Genomic DNA, 17,967 nt, shown 5'->3' with positions numbered 1-17,967 from the left:
CATAATATAACGATTCTGAACGCACCCATATGTATGTCATTATAATGTTGCTGCATACAAAAAATAAGACATTAACCTTAGATTTTACTTTCACTAAAAATAAATATGTCTTACATTTATTCAAGATTAATAAAACATCATTATGATCAATATTTTAAATAGATAGCAGTAATCATGAACTTATACATGCATGAGCCAAATACTAACCCGCGTAATTGTATTTTATCTACCCGTGGTTTCCAAACGAAAAACCTAATTGTTGACACTTGATAAAAAAAAAATAAAAAAAAAAAATAAAAATTGTTGACACTTGACATTTAAAAATTGAGGTTATTTGTTAGTAAATAAAAGAATTTGGAAATATACAAATAAATTCCGATTTAAAATGTCACTAAGCCTTCTTTTAGAGAAATATGATGTGTCTACAGATGAGGGTTTACAAAAGGCACTTAACGAAATCGAGAAGGAAGAAGTAAGTGAAATTATTATTATCTTGATGACGACGACACATATAATTTCCTTTTAAAATCTAGGTACTTAGTTATTTTACTAGTCGGCCTATATTGTTAAATCTTCCCTCTAACCAGGTTGTAGCAATCCATACAATAACCAGCCGCATCTTTCTGATATTGTACTGGTAATTACCATAGATAATCGATATTATAGCTGGAGGTAGATGAAGCCCTTACCGGTGTGTTGTCTCGAGCTTGTTCTCTGGAGGGCAGGCTGCGTACCGCCAGCCAGGCGTATACGAGGTTGGGGGAAGTGAAGGCCGATGCTCAGGTAGCAGCCGATATGGTAGAAAAGACTGCAGACTTGGCCAGGGATGTTAGCGCTAAAGTCAGACAACTGGATCTCGCGAGGGTGAGTTTTTACAGTAGAATACTATATCTTTCACTAATATCTATTTATTTTTACACTTATGAATACCCTTTCTTTGTATTTGGTTACCCACATAATATACTACATTATTATTTACATAAATTCTGCACTGTTGTCTATCAATCCTCTTTATACTTTTGTCAGTTCTTTATTGCAATAAAATCACTTATCTTGATTCTATATTATCCTACTGATATTCTTAATTCTTCATAGATTCATATTATATGTTTAAGGTAAATATCTGTGTACTTGTATGTCGGTCTGTAGCTTTGTAGCTACTATGAAGGCTGCATAGTCTTTGAACAATCACATAAAATCTGAAACAGATTTTATTTTGATGTGTAAACATTCAACAAGAAATTGTTATGTTGTTTTTTGTTATTATTATTGCTAATATAATTGATAAAGCATGTTGTACAAAATAATTTTCAGTCTAGGGTAGCAGAATGCCAGAGGAGAGTACATGACCTGATAGATCTTCAGCTGTGCAGTGCTGGAGTCGAGGCTGCCATTAAGGCTCATGACTATGAAACTGGTAAGTGGGCTTTTCCATTTGCTATTGATTTTTATTCTCTATGTGAGACCTTCCCATAGCCTGTAGGTGAGTGTATTTTTAACAGAGAATATGACTATGTTGTTAATAGATAACAATCTCTTATCACTTACACAATATAATATGACTGCCTCGGAGGCATATTTAGCAATATTATGTAGTCAAATTTGCAACACAACACCAATCAAGTCTTGGGTTCAACTCACGGGTCAGAGAGAGTGATATTGGGGTCTCTGCTTAGTATCAGCCTAGAGTCTGGAATTTGTGCCTGATATGGCTATAAGTTCACTACCTATCACATCATGTTTAGTTGTGTGTGCATGTGTGTATTTGAGTAAATAATGAAGCTATTGTTCCAAATTATTATGTACTTTTTTCCATGGCAACTAACTCTCACATCAAAGGTGCATTCAGTTAAAGGTGACAGTAGTTCCTAGTCTTATACATAAAAAAATCTGATAACCAGTAAGCTGCTCATATAAATTAAACTACAATTAATTACATTGATTATAATATATTATGTGTCACATGTCCATAGCGGCTGGTCACGTGTCTCGTTACCTGAGCATGGACCCGGGCTCGGTGGCGGCGGCTCGCGCCCGCGGCGCTGCCGACCCGCGTGACGCCATGACACGCGCTGCTAACACGCTTAGAGAACATCTCATACGCAAGTAGGAACTTTATTTAAGTTTCGAACCTTACAATAACATGTTTGTTGATGTTTTAGTATGATAGAACGCATATCTATTCATTGCGAAGGTTCGAAGAAGCGGCTCGCAAGGAAGATGAGGCGAGCGTGGAGCGGCTGTTCAAGTTGTTTCCGCAGATCGGCTGCGCTGAGGAAGGCGTCAATTTGCTGGCCAAGTACCTCGCTACGAAGGTGAGACTTTTGTTTAGTGTTTTATTTTACTAGTCTAATACAAATTTCTTATCACTGAGTCATCATTGGTAACGTTCCCTATCTTTACACGAGTATGGAGTATTTATGAAATTAGTTAGGTTAGCACATATTTGTTAGAAAAAATATAGGTTTGCATCACTAATAGGTTTTAGGATGTAGAGACTCCACGACATATAATGGTGTTCTGCGCAGACGGAAACGGCGATGCGTGCGGCGACGTCGGCGCCGGCGGAGTCGTGCGCGGCGCCGCTGACGCGCGCGCTGGAGGCGGCGGCGGGCGCGGTGGAGCGCGCGCGCCTGCTCGCCGCCTTCGCGCCCGGACATCTGCATATCGCCCTCGCCACGCTGCAGCCCACGGTATTGTCGTTTGCACATCTATACTTTTATCTATATTTAAATGATCCTTTTTTCCTTAGCACTTCTTATAAAGGTTGGTTCAAAATCGAAGCATAAAAAAGTTATTCTTTAATATCTTTGTAATTGTATTTATTCCGCGTGTAATGTTAGCATATTATGACATGTTGTAGGTGTGCGCTGCGTGTGCGTCGGTGTGCGCGGGGCTGCAGCGGTCAGGGCGAGCGGCGGCGGCGGCGGCGCGGCGCGGGGGGGCCGGCGCGGGGGGCGGGGGCGCAGGCGGCGCCGCGGGGGGAGGGGGCGGCGCGCTCGCACTCGAGCCGGCGCTGGCCGACCTGGCGCTCTCGCTCTCACGCATCACATTATACTTCAACTTCCTGCGCAGGAAGGCACAGGTACGTAATGAATGTTTCCAAAACTCACAAGCATTATTCATGACAATCTTTAATTCAAATCACCGTTACTGTCTCTTATCTTGCCAAAGATGTTTTTCATTATTTTAAGATTGCTCAGCAGCAATTAAATAACTTTACGGTACACGAATAAAAAAAAAAAATACGTATTATTGTTACACAGGCTGATGCGGCACCGCTTGACGAGGCAGCTCAGAAGAAATGCTTGGATGCCGTAGGAAAAATCATCGCTGATTGCGACCTCACCAGGACGACTCAAGACCTACTCGGACTCTACCTTGAACTTGAAAGGTATATTTTACATTTTAAACATCCTGTATAGTTTTAAATGCTATTATTGTTAAACACCTCCTTTAATGAACATAACAAATTGAAGTAATTGTGGATGCGGTAAATTATTAATAAAATTAATGTTTTTTTTTTATATTGTGTGTTTGTAGGTCTTTCTTAGAGGAAAGCGTGAACAAAGCGCTGAAGATGGCGACGCCACAGACCGGCGCCACGACATCCACGTTAGTCGACGATGTGTTCTTCATCGCGAGAAAGGTTATCAGGTAAATAATGCTAATGTTAAATAACTAGATTTAGAATAATATTATATTGTTTTTTTTTCGTAAAATAACGTTTATTTTTTGTTTTTTTTTTTTACTACTTCTAAGTTGACCGTTATTTTGGCTGTGTTCAGACGCAGCATCAGCACGGGCGTGCTGGACGGCGTGTGTGCGGTGCTGAACGAAACGTCGTCGTCGCTGGAGCGGCGTTGCGCAGGCGCACTGAGGCGCTGGGTGCGCGCGCCGCCGCCCGACCCGCTACCGCTCGCCGCGCCCCGACCCGCCGCGCACGCGCACGCGCTGCTCGACGCCGCGGGAGACCTCGCCGCACGCCTCAACAGGGACCTCGACGCGCAACGGCTGCTGTTTCTAGTAACCATAGTTATATATATATTCTAATCTATAAAAACACAAAGTTAATGAGGAAATTAGATGAACGATCACCACCACATACCACCTCATAATCTTGGAAGAAACACATCTGCGCTGATTTCCGTATAATTAATATAATTATGACCATCAGGCACACATGTCGGAAGCGGAAGCGGGCGCGGAGTGGTCGGAGCGGCTGGCGACGGACGCGGTGCAGGAGGGCGGGCGCCTGGCGCGCGGCGCGGGCGAGCGCGACAAGCTGGCGTCGTGCGCCGCGGGGCTCGCCGGCGCCGCCGAGAGCTTCCGCGCCGCGTACGACCTCGCGCGCGCCGCGCTGCTCGCCGCGCTCAAGCCCAAGCTGCTCGCCTGGGCCGAGGCGCTGGCCGACCCCGGCTCCGACCCTGGTAAACCGCCTTCACAATTATATTATAGCGAGAAAAACAAATCGAAATTGTCGGTCGCTACACTCGCGAATTGGTTTATGTTTTCAGAGGAAATGGAGGACGATGCGGATGCGTTGCCGATGGCTTTGGATCAATTTGTGGAAGCGGCCCGTGTGCACATCTCCGCGCGCGCCACCGACGCGCTGCTCTACTCCATGCTAGTGGAGATCGTCACCAGGGCTGAGAATAGAATTCTTCACCATCATTATGACAGGGTATATAAGATTTGAAAGTAATTTGAGCTGTATATAGTTGAATATTATGTAAGTGTTGATGTATCGCAGGCGGGCGGGCTGGCGGTGGAGCGGCGCGCGCGGCGGCTGGCGGCGTGGGCGGGCGCGGCGGCGGCGCGCGGCCGGGAGCGCGTGTCGCGGCTGGCGCAGTGCGGCGCGCTGCTGGCGCTGGAGCGCGCCGAGCACGCGCGCGAGGCGCTGCCGGCCGCGGCGCTGCACGCGCCCTTCGTCAAGGACGTGCTGGCGCGCAGGTACCGCCGCGCAACACACCGCACGTTCACATTCTATCGACTTTTCAAAATGATCTACATTGCAGATAAAACCAACCTTATAATAGTATTTATACTTTTCGTAACACCCTCTAGATTACACCACACATTAATATACCATTAAATGTATCTCAAATGACTTTTTATTTAAATAAATATAAAATTAATAATAATAACCATATTCAAATACTTTTTACTACAATGCATGCATAAATATATTAATTTATATAATACATAAATTTTACTTTTCAGAACCGACTTCAAAATAGAAGACATCAAGCGCCTGAAGCTGTAAAACACTTGAACATTCACAACACATATTTAATTCTATAAATTATGTAACCATACTTAGAAATAAATAATATATTACTGAATATAATTAATGTATTTTAACTACTCTTGCATACACCGGCTCTGTTTGTCACCTTAGATAAATTAATTAGACAAATACTAAAGGCTTCAAATGCGTCAATAAAAATAAAGGTGAACTGTTCACTCTATATCCCATTCCCTTGCTCAGTGCGCTTCGAGCTGTTACTGCGTTCAGACCTGCTGATACACAAATTTACATTATAATATTCTTTGTTTACATAATGATTTCTTATGTTTACGCGAATGTTAGACATTGAAATTAAACTAATTTTCGGATTCTATCGCGGTGTTCGTATTTTATTTTCTCCCGACGTTTCGAAGACTTTGCAGCCTTCATGGTCACGAGGGGGACTCAAGTACTCAACACCGCGATAGAATCCGAAAATTAGTTTAATTTCAATGTTCTTTGTTTACATTATTTAAAAATTGCGGTTTGTATATTTAAAGTCTGCAGATACCACATAGGTCGATCTAAAACAACTAATAGTGTCACTTACCACCGGCGAGGGTAACGTACATTATTTATTGTCGCTTTCTGAAAGATAAGCCTGTTGACATTTCCTTAAATAAATAAATTAGAGTTCGCCATCTCTTTTGGGTTGCCAGTTTATGAAATCGAATCATAAAAAATGGGAGAAATTGATCCAAAGTTAATGTAATAATTGACGACGTTTAAAATTACATATTCAATTATATTTTTTGATTGATCAATAAAAAAAATATATATAGACCATATTGTACGTTTTTACTAAAGGAAAAGAAATAAATAAAATTAGTTAAGTAACTTTCTTTTTAAAATAATTTTATTGTGTAAAAATGAATACCATTACACACTAAATCCGTATTTTCAAATATATGGCGGCATCGAAGCGTCATTCACGAAAAATGGGACATTTACGTTAACGCACTATAACTTTGTGGCCCCTATAAAAAGGTTGAATACGGTGTAGAAAGTACAATAAGTATAGAGCTAGGGACTCGCCTCAGTAACAATATGTCCAATAATATTAAATTGTAGCCACTTTACACGAGTGACGAAATCTATTTGCCTTTTTGGTTTATGAAACTTGGATAAGAATAAATAAAAAATGACATTACTAACACATATAATTTATTAAAATTTGATATAGCAGTTAACATCGTAACATTAATAAGGCATTTGTGTCATTAAGTAGTAAATATTACTAAAATATTATGTGCTGTGTATACAAGGTGTATAAAGTGTGCTGATACCACTGTTTTCTTACGACAAAAATACATTGAAAATAATTAAAACTGACTAAATACAAAGTCAATTATACATTGATTTTAAAAAACTTTAATACAAACCGTAGAAAAAAATATTTTTAAGTGTTTGACGTAGAAAACAATAATTTATGTTAATATACTCTTAACGAGGTATTAACAAAGATTACCCAAACTGAAAATCTCACTCACTCCGAAATATCGGTTCGATTAAATCGCATCGAAGTATCGGAACGAGAAATCGTACACTAAATATATTATACGTTGTGCAGTACCTTACGAACCGCTCAGTCGTACAAAATTCTCAAGTGTGGGACCTGTATAATAATTTTCAGGTTTTCATTGCTCTTGAATAATGGCTCAGATTTATTGAATTTTAAACCTAATTATCATGCTTTATTTTGCATGGTATATTACCATTTCTCCATATTATTCTAATCTATACTTGTGCAGAGTGCTGCCCCCTTATCAATATTATTACAACTTACATAATTAATTTATTACCAGTTGTGTAATATTACTATCTATTAAGTATTTAACGATGCTAGAAAATATAATGCAATATTTGTGACTCCGAAATCATGTACTAGATTATCTATGTAAAGGTATAAATCTACATAATATTGAAATCCAAATTTGAGTCAACTTGCACTACATAAGGGGGTCAAAAATGGAACATTGATTGCTAAATGTGACGCAACTAGAAGAAAATATGTATCGGCTCAGTGTAGTCATATGGGCAGTGGTCAATATTAAACCTTTTAAACTTAGGGTAAACTTAAAGCTAGTGTTACATGTTACGATAAAACATTAAATGGATTTATATTTGTAATATTAACACAATAAGATTAATTTTAAGGGGTAGCAGTGAATAATAATTATTTGTTCTTGCTAATTCTAAAAACAATCAGTGAATTTCTCGTTACATTAAAAAGACTATTTGACATGTTAATTGTCAGTTATGCTTTAATAAGGGAATGGTGTGTAAAGAGGGACTTGAAACATCAGTATGACGAATTTAAATAATATTAATGTAAAAATTAAATTTGTGATAAAAAACATGATAGATCTGATATTAGATCAGAATTACTCGAATCAACTAATTAATTCACTGCTATCGCCAACTTTAAATGTAACAAAATAAACGCAGGTGGTTAAATGCTTAAAAACTAGATAAAAATCAATATAACTGTACAAAACAATGTGCACAGGTACAAGTATTATTAACCTATTTAAGTAAACTTGAATTTCGGACAATAGTAGCAGGTTTTATTTATAATATTAATATTTTTTTTTCAATTTTATATAACAATTATTTTGTTACGGACTTTTAGTACACCAACAATAGTTTTAATATTAAACGTCGATTCCATTTCTGTTCAGGATATGCATATTATTTATAATAGAACACTCAAAAACGGGGAAATTTACAAATACTAAGTAATTCTTAGTTGGTTATACTAGTGACATTGCATATAAGCAACTTCTGTTAGAGTTAATACTTTCAACAATTGCTTGCCAAACTATGTATAAAATCATAACTAGTCATACTATAGTACCTAGTAATTTCCCTTATAATCAATTAAGTAAATACGTTAATTTGTCATTTTTTGTCAATATTGTCACAATATTATACAAAGTTGTCATGCACTAATATTCAGATCATTAATAAAAATTGAGCCATTTTTACTGTCATTCTGTGGTAACTAATGTAAAGCTGTGATGAAAATGCGACCTTATCTATATTCTTCTGAAGCCTCATTTTAATTGATAAAAATTAGAATAATCCTAAATAGATTTTTAATGCGTCAAATATGAACCAGGTCAGTTAAATTTGAGCTGTGCTTACATAATTCTTAGGGAATATAAAACAAACAAATTACTATATTTTGTTCGTTTTATACATATTGATAAAATAAGTCATGTAGGTCAACCATATAATACCCATTAGAGTTTTTCTCTTGTTCATAGTTTTTTTACAAATATTGTGTAGCAAAAATATAGGACTATATAGTGTATCAATTTAGCAATTAAATTAAATGTGATATGCTTAACAATATATGAATCTCAGGTAAAATTTCAAATATAAGTTATCTATTTGGGTCACATGCATTTGCAATAGTAATATTATGCTCATAAATAATTATAACCCTGTATTGTTTTACATTGCAATTGGTGAATAAATTGACTTTGTTTTACAATTATAATAAACTTCTCGAAATTAATACATCAACAAATTTTTAATTCTCATTTCATTCATCAGTTATAATTCTTCAAATAACTGCTTTTAATTAGGTATTCTATATCAAACAGATTTTTTTTGTAATAGCTTGACAGATTTCTGGTAAAAATATTACAAAAAATAGTGATTTATTGTATAGTCAAGTTTGAAAAAGGTAACTGATTATAAATTCGTACAAAACTTCATGATTTTGTAAATATTTATTTGTTAGCTAAAATACATTAATTCAAATTTAATAAAACACATTCACACAATATACTGTCATATAGCGTCCAACTCATTCAATTAATAAAAATACTCGATGCTGTTTTAGATCGTAGAATTAAAAAATGCTGTACAGTGTACATACTGAGTAATTATTTGTTCAAACTTATAAATAAGGCATCTTTATTATTATAAATATATCTGTGTTAAAACATATTTATTTATTTTCGTTAACTAATGATAAAAAAGTGATTATGCAAAATGATTAAGTACAAAAAATTTAATAAAAACCATAATAAACCTGCGTCAAATATAACGCACTGCATGTAAGTACTTCCTAATATTGCTTGTAGTGTTTCACCATTTAATTTATATTTTTTTTGGTATTATCTGATTCAGGTAAAAACGAAATACTTGATTATAATCAAAAGTGCATATCATGATTATTGATAGTTGTAGCACCTCTTGTACAAAGTGTGGTAGTATTAGTAACCTTGCCTCGGCGGCGGGGACTCCACCGTGGACGTGGTCTGCTTGGAGACGACCCTGGTGCCCTGCGCCAGCCCACCAGCTCGTACCGCTTTCCACTTCAAGAAGCAATCGACGGCGTATACCGCCATCGCGACGAACCCGAAGAACTGTAAGGAATACCATTATTATATTTTTAGCTCTTGCTCGCGGCCCCGACCACGTTAGTTTTTCCGGGCCTATAAACGGACCTCTCTATACTTTCCTAGGATAAAAAGAAGCATATAGTCGTCAGAAGTAACGTAGCTCTCTATTAGTGAATAAACATCAAAATCGGCTTAATAATTCCCGAGATTAGCGCGTTCAAACAAACAAACTTTAGTTTTATATATTAGTATAGATCTACGTCTAGTTCACTGAACCATTGGAAACGTGCCCAATAAGACAATGAAAATATTTTATAAATATAACACATTTTACGCGACAGCAAGTGGCTCTGTTTGTAAATACTACTGCTGAGAATGAGCGCATATTGACAAGACACTTTTGTAGAAGGTTAACAAGGGTCTGTACATGGGGTGGTGTTTACCAACAGGTAAGTACTGGTGGTAGGTCTCTCATATATGAGAGTCCGCCTGAGTATGTACCACCACAATTTCTATTTCAGCCGCCAAACAGCAATGTGTACTGTTGTCTTCCGATTTGAAGAACATTGTAGCCAGTGTAACTACTGGATATAAACCTTAACATCTCATGTGTCAGAATAGCGAGCGCAGTGGAATACCAAACAATATTTTGTTTTTAAAGGTGTTTGATGGTGTTTCTGCTGTTAATGGACTGTCGTATCGCTTACCATCAGGCGAACTTGTCATTCAAATCAATAAAAAAAAATAATTGGTCGATTAAATAAAAAAGGGTTCCACCATTAAATGAACTTACCGCAGCAGCCGAATGAGGGTTGTCATGAACTGTTGTGGCCATGATCGACACGATCAAGTAGAACAAGGTCCACAACGCGCAGAAAACGAATTCTATCTTCAGCCAGGGGATCTTGTAGAACTTCTCCACCAAGTGGAAGAGATAGAAGCCGAGCAGGATGCCCGTGAACCAGAACGCTATCATCGATATCCAACTGAAGAACGAGCCAGTTGTCTGGTTGTTGAAACGCGAGAACTGGATGCAAATGAAGCCGAGGAAGCTGCATAACTGTGAAACGAGAAGAATTAAGTTAGTTTAAGCATTTACGCTTGCCCAAATCTAGCAGAGATACGCCGTAGTAATGTTTGTCTAGAGCATGAATTGTCCGCCATCAGTGAGTTGTCTATTTTTCTAGAAAAGCGACGAGATATGACAGATTATTGACGCATTCGTATGTAATTAAATACTTAAAAAAAAACAGCCTTGTATTATAAACTACCCCACCGCTGGGAACGGATCTTGCCTACTACTGAGCTCATGTTTCAAATGATTGAGAATTTCCGAGGCTCAAACAACCCTCTACCTTACCTAATCTTAATTCTTTTACTATAAGGACGGCATTGTAACCCTAAATTGTTTGGTATTGCGAACGACTGGTGGAGGTCTCATTAGACAAATTGACCTAGCTCATAATCCAGCTTGCGCTACTGAGTTGAAATGATTTAATCCGTATTTTAAATCGCGATTAAAATCAAGTGTATTTTTTTAAATCTTTGATTTAAATAGATATTTTTTGTAATGCAACATAATCAACGAAATAAGTGTCAGGGACTTTCCCGAAATACACTACGGTGCACACAATATGTGAGCGGATGCTATGTTTGTCTACAGTTCGGGTATTCACCGAAGTGTATACTTGCGACTGAACACTCTGCGGATTATATTTAGTTTGTTGTGCATATTTTGGGGGAAAACCCCGAGAATAGACAACAAAACACTCACGACTCGCGCGAGTGATGTGCTACCAATGTTATCGATATGCTATTAAAAAGAATCGATTTACTAGTTACGAATATTTCACTTATAATTTTAACACATTTGCTATTTTAATTGTTGAGAATAAAAATAACTTCAAAAAAAATTATAAATATGAGTTTACGCGTTTATTCCAAAACGATTAAGTAGTATCGCAACAAGCACTCCAAGATTTCACATATATTATATTTGTTACGTATTACATCGTGTGGGCCTAAGACTTTTTCGGACATATTTTTTTATTACTACTCTACAGAGTTACAGACCGGAGTTTGGAAATTGTGCACAATGTGGCAATAGACTCGCCGCCTATCACATCACGGGGCGATATACGCTCGGCGAAAGTGGGTTTACCAGTTGCGCTATAACACCCAAAAAAATATTTTTTACATTTATCCTTGTTGAATATCGAAACTTAAATCCTCTGTTGATCATCAGGGGTTTCACATCAGTAACTATCGCTCTTTGTTGATAAAACAACATTCACTGAACAAGATCATCGACAGTCGATTGTCGATATGTCGCGGTTCCCACACTCATGTTCGGTATAAAGAATTCTTTATACGAGACAGTCTGCAATACTACACGGGAAGCTCACTAGTTATACGCGAAAATCTGGATAAACTTCTACCAGTAACTAGTTAATATGGGCAACGCCATAGCAGCTGGTATTGTGAACGTCCTGACGTCCATAATCCTGTGGACCGGCAAGGGCACGTGGTTTCTGCTGAAGCTAGGGTTCAGCGCAACTGGCATCGTGGCCGGCAGCCTCGCCGCCTGCGCCATGGCCTTCACCGGCAATGTAAAAGCCAGCAGCAACATAGCGCGCGCAACGTCGCGTGCTATGACCAATGTTATGCGCTTGTGAAGTGAGTATTATATATCAATTCTATACAGATGCAGTAAAGTGATAAAAGGGCTGAATAAGTTTGTGAACAAACATGTCTGGGGAATTCTGTAGCTGGCTACAAATTGAACTGCTTTTAAGCCAAAAAGTAGGTGCATTAGGCAAAAGTGTGAATTAATATCTGTTACTGAAACTACATACTTATTTTATACTAGCTTTTGCCCGCGGCTCCGCCCGCGTTATAAAGTTTTTCAGGCTAAAGTTTTCCGTTATAAAAGTAGTAGTTTCCCGGGAGCCTATGTTCTTCCCAGGGTCTCAAACTGTCTCCATACCAAATTTCATCTTAATACGTTGGGTAGTTTTTGAGTTTAACACGTTCAGGCAGACAGATGCAGCGGAGGACTTTGTTTTATAATATATTTTTTAGAACTTTTTAAGAGGAACAATCCCGTCATACATCCTTGTTGCATAACTCTAACCGTTTACGCAGCGCACGCAACGGAAGCTCTCAAAACTAATAAATTGTCCCCGTTTTTACAACATGTTTCATTACTGCTCCGCTCCTATTGGTCATAGCGTGATGATATACAGCCTATAGTACTCCACAAATAAAGGGCTATCCAACACAAAACGAATTTTTCAGTTCAAACTGGTAGTTCCTGAGTTTAGCCATTACTGCTCCGCTCCTATTAGTCATAGCGTGATGATATATAACTTAGAGCACTCTACAAACAAAGGGCTATTCAACACAAAAAGATTTTTTCAGTTCGAATCGGTAGTTCCTGAGTTTAGCCATTACTGCTCCGCTCCTATTAGTCATAGCGTGATGATATAAAACTTAGAGCACTCTACAAACAAAGGGCTATTCAACACAAAAAGATTTTTTCAGTTCGAATCGGTAGTTCCTGAGATTAGCCCTTACTGCTCCGCTCCTATTAGGTATAGCGTGATGATATATAGCATATAGCACTCTACGAACAAAGGGCTATCCAACGCAAAAAGAATTTTTCAGTTTGGACCGGTATTTCCTGAGATTAGCCATTACTGCTCCGCTCCTAATGAGTATAGCGTGATGATATATAGCCTATAGCACTCCACGAACAAAGGGCTATCCAACGCAAAAAGAATTTTTCAGTTTGGACCGGTAGTTCCTGAGATTAGCCATTACTGCTCCGCTCCTATTGGGTATAGCGTGATGATATATAACCTATAGCACTCCACGAACAAAGGGCTATTCAACGCAAAAAGAATTTTTCAGTTTGGACCGGTAGTTCCTGAGATTAGCCATTACTGCTCCGCTCCTATTGGGTATAGCGTGATGATATATAGCCTATAGCACTCCACGAACAAAGGGCTATCCAACGCAAAAAGAATTTTTCAGTTTGGACTGGTAGTTCCTGAGATTAGCGCGTTCAAACAAACAAACAAACAAACAAACAAACAAACAAACAAACAAACAAACTCTTCAGCTTTATATAATAGTATAGATAAAATTTCAATATTTGTAGAAAGTAACTTTTATGATAAAACACAAACTAATGATTCGATGGGATCCAAGGACTTATTATTTTCTTTTTGATATAAACCACGTTCTTGTGTATTTTTTTAAACGTCGATGGGAAATTGACTCCACTGCATCTGATGGCAAGAGATGTGACATCCGCGTGAGGCCGACATAATAATGTCAACTGATGTCCGGAGTTTGAGGATCACGAAACAATTAGCTGACGTGGCTAGTTCGAAACTAGGTATAATCTATATACAGACTGATCCTGGAACGCAGCAAACTTATTACACGGCTATTATTGTCTTTTACTATTTAGTTCTTGCTTGAGTGACTGAATTTCACTAGAGGTTTTTCAATATTCGCCCAAGCTAATATTTAGTTAACATTTTTTTTTAACTAACGATTTTTTTTTCAGATCTCTACACAAGAACGCTAGAAAGAAGTCGTTAATAAACTGAAGGTTTATTACAGGAAAGTTGTTTTTTATTTATTCTGGATTTTGGGATGATGTTGTGGGTTCAATTCCCAGGTAGGGCAAGTAAAAGATGTATGATAATACTTCCTACATATTAAAAATTAGATAACCACTCACGCTTTATATTACAGATTGGGTATTTACGAAGCCAGTGACAGACTTTGCCTAGAGTATAGATCATTCTGTGATATGTCATTTATGTTATTTTATTTAATTATATTTCTTAAAATAATACGTTATATTTAAGAGGAAGACATAATAGTTACAAATTTAAAAATATTTAATAAGTAGCTTATAGTTTTGTTATTGCTCAGTCAAAACTTATAGCTTAACGCCAAGATGGCCACTTACTTGTGGCAGTATGGACTTTATTTTTTATTTCTTTTTTATTTGATAATTTATTTTTTATTTCTTGATCTTCTGTATTTATTATATTATTTATAATTATGAATGTACTGTGGATAATAAATAATTTCTTTCTTATTTCTTTTACTTACTACTTGAACTACTTTGAGAATGCCAGGCAGTGTCACCAGGTATGACTTATCAAAGCGTAAGTTAGTGGTGACCGTTGTGCTGCTGGTGATTGTGGTGGTGGTGGTGTGCTGACCTGGAAACCCTCCGTCTGCCATTTTCGCTTACCTGTTAACAGTATAAGTGCAATAAAAATATTGATTAAAACAAACTTGGGTGCAGAATATGCTTGTATTAGTAATTGCAATTTTTTTATAGCAATAGTAAGTTGCTCTGTAGAAATTTTCTTTAAGGTAAATTGGTAGACTAAAATCGCAGTTGAAATTGGCACAAGCCATGATCATATAATAATAATAAGACCCTAGGCCACCTTAATATTAAGCCTCTGACTGTCTTTGTTATGGTTTTGTAGTAACTTTAACATTTCATTCTTACTGTGGTGGGTGCAGTTCGGCACCATGCAGTTTTCTGTAGTACCACTCTTGTCAACACATTGATGGTGTACACAAAACTATCTACTGTATGTAAAATACTTCCATTTACGATAAAGTGAATACATCTATGGATTGTAACTGCACCATTACAGTTTATAGCATCTTACTTCTTACAAGTCTTATTTTACTTTCTTCCTAATATAAATGTTAGAGTTTGTTGAAATGGCTGCATGTTTGTTAGAAGAAAACACAGAAACCGCTGAACAGATTTAGATGAAATTTTCCATATGGGTAACTTATGTCCTGCATTAACACAAAGACTTCTTTTTATCTAGATGATTTTATTGATGGTTTGATGGATGATTTTAAAAATATGATGTTGGTGTCATATAGATGATGCTATGTATCAATTAAATAAGGACAGTCTTCATGTTCTTTATGTGAAGGAATCCTCGAACAACACCTAGTCTTATAATATACAGAATGTAAAATTTCCAAAGACTTTCCAATCTTGTGTGTTCAACAAATACAAAATTGTCTGATACAGTATTTGGAGTGGATGTTCTTTTCACATATAATAAGTGCAATGGAACATATTTACATAATATTCTTTCAAATCAACAATTTCACTGGCAGAGTCAACCAAAACATCATGCAAGTATTGGGTAACTGATAGTAAATAATGATTCACATAATTCTAATAATCACATGTGTTCGGCTGTTATCACAGTTCATGATAAAAAAGAATTTAAATCACAAATGACAATGTGTTATTAATGTATGACCTATGTTAGGTAATAATTTTTTAACAGAAAAGCAAATATTTTTGCTACCTCATTCTTAACAACTATTTAAGCCTACAGACATTTGCAAGTTTTTAGAGCCTTTAAAAAATACTTAATTTTATTGTAGGACCAAATCTGCCTAAATCGAAAACTCAGTGATTATACTATAAATAAAATTGTTTTTATTAATCATAATTTTAATCACATTTTTTTTAAAGGTATGCTAAAGTGACCCCACTGAACCTAATAGTAAGAGGTGTAGGATCAAATAGATTGTTGATGATGATTGTTGATGTTGATTGTTGATGTCAACACAATTATGCCGGCCTGTTGGAAGCGGATATACGGAGGCTGATCTTGGAATGTGACACAATAGTACGGGCCACTGTGTAAAAATATATCCTATCACCAGCAAACCTTGCTTCCTCCAATCTAGACATTCTCATCAGAAATTCAAATATAAAACAAGACTATGTCTTCTATTCACTGAAATTTGAAAAAAAATCCTACATTCAGGACCCAATAGCATTATTTTGTGTAATCAAAAGACTTCACACGTCAGACTGATTCATACTATGATAAGATATCATTTACCAAGAACAGTGATAATCAGGGTTATTTTTGTTATTATCTATTCTATATTGTTACTGTAGTTATTTGTCAGACAAATAATTCACAAACTCATACAACTGAGCCACAAATTAAAAATCTATATGGGGGTTTATTACAGAATTTATCAACAATTGGACCTCCAAGGGAGCAGACTTCTTGAGAGTGGTCCATTGTAAAAAAACAATACTTTCTTCAATATGCTTCACAAAAATGTTGTGATGACCACATTAGAGTAGAAGTTCAGGTGAATTATAAAAAAAAAATAAGGAGGATACTTGAAAAAAGGTTTATAGCTTAATTATTATAAACGAGTTATCCGTGCCCTCCTGCTGACGACGTGGGAGGGCGTATAATAATAATACTCAGCACTGTAGAATATAAATATCAAAAGAGATAAGTTACTTAATGTCAGCATGAAGAATCCCAGTATAATTCTGATATCACATGAAAAGCGCCTGAGAAATGAAATCCGGAAACCCAAATTATTCTCGGTCCACAATAAAGCGGGAAACTCGAGGTCATTTAACATATGTTTTTATCAAATAATAATGAAGAATAATTAAACACTTTAATACGCGGTAGGACAATAACTTTTTATGAAACCTTCGACGTTCTTTTTCCCACATTATACGCACCTGTCACCACCCAAAATAGTTATTAGGCAATGCCGAGCCCTAATAAACAATTACGATAGTCGTAAAAAAAATAAACGTACTACTTACCGCTATTTTTCTATAACAAAGGACACAATATCTCTCTACAACTCAATTGTCTTATTTATCTTAACCGATGTGTTTTAAATATAAATAAAAATAGGTGTAAATTTTTATCAGGTGATAAATGTGTGACAACTGTCAAAGTTGTTAACAAACAATAAATTTACTAAAAAAGAGATAGATAAGTATACGATCTGTAGAATAATAGAGACACAGCAACATAAAATGCTTAATAGAACTGAAACGAGTTAGGCAAGCCGCAGTAACGTAACGAGTAACGTCGTGAAATACCACCCACTATCAACGTTCCGTTTTACATTTTTGAAAATTAGTATTCTGTACATTTAAAATATAGGTCGGTTTCCATTGATATTTTACTGTCAATTAAAATTTGTATGTACCAAAGTTCTAGAATATAGATTTACGTAGTATTTTCCTTACTCTATGGTTCTGGAATGGCAAAAGTAGGTATATAACTTCTGGTGCTCTCTGTTATAAATTACAGCCATAAGTTATTATGGCTGTATTAAATGAGAATTATTGCTTCAAAATAAATTGACACTTTATAAACATTTCCAGTGACATTCCCGTTGAGCAATGCTGCCAACTTATTAAAATTATACCAAAACTGTATAATTATGTGACCATTAATCATACATTTA

General features: G+C 36.6%; 2 protein-coding genes and 1 long non-coding RNA gene across 3 annotated transcripts; 2 read left to right on the top strand and 1 right to left on the bottom strand.

Moving 5' to 3' along the window:
• The first annotated feature begins 303 nt into the window (after window positions 1-303).
• Window positions 304-5,350, top strand: LOC115445338 (conserved oligomeric Golgi complex subunit 4). The gene is made up of 14 exons (XM_037442102.1): window positions 304-472; window positions 667-864; window positions 1,315-1,417; window positions 1,974-2,106; window positions 2,195-2,315; window positions 2,529-2,693; window positions 2,864-3,085; window positions 3,267-3,394; window positions 3,544-3,657; window positions 3,789-4,026; window positions 4,178-4,430; window positions 4,518-4,684; window positions 4,754-4,953; window positions 5,224-5,350. Exons 1-14 carry the CDS (start codon window positions 386-388, stop codon window positions 5,264-5,266), a joined length of 2,172 nt encoding a protein of 723 aa, XP_037297999.1. The 5' UTR covers window positions 304-385; the 3' UTR covers window positions 5,267-5,350.
• Window positions 5,351-6,437: 1,087 nt separating this feature from the next.
• Window positions 6,438-17,585, bottom strand: LOC115445329 (CKLF-like MARVEL transmembrane domain-containing protein 4). The gene is made up of 4 exons (XM_030171557.2): window positions 17,312-17,585; window positions 14,782-14,926; window positions 10,442-10,708; window positions 6,438-9,672 (listed from the first exon to the last, which is right to left on the bottom strand). The coding sequence occupies exons 2-4, from the start codon at window positions 14,914-14,916 to the stop codon at window positions 9,520-9,522; spliced, it is 555 nt and encodes a 184-aa protein (XP_030027417.1). The 5' UTR covers window positions 14,917-14,926; window positions 17,312-17,585; the 3' UTR covers window positions 6,438-9,519.
• Window positions 12,027-14,284, top strand: LOC115445330. Its single transcript, XR_003938815.2, has 2 exons — window positions 12,027-12,324; window positions 14,225-14,284. It is a non-coding gene; the product is annotated as an uncharacterized LOC115445330 (long non-coding RNA).
• Window positions 17,586-17,967: the final 382 nt, after the last annotated feature.

This window comes from Manduca sexta, chromosome 23, assembly GCF_014839805.1.
Source record: "Manduca sexta isolate Smith_Timp_Sample1 chromosome 23, JHU_Msex_v1.0, whole genome shotgun sequence".
Lineage (NCBI taxonomy): Eukaryota > Metazoa > Arthropoda > Insecta > Lepidoptera > Sphingidae > Manduca > Manduca sexta.
Note: the sequence above shows the minus strand (reverse complement) of the source record. Positions and strands in the feature narration are given on the sequence as shown.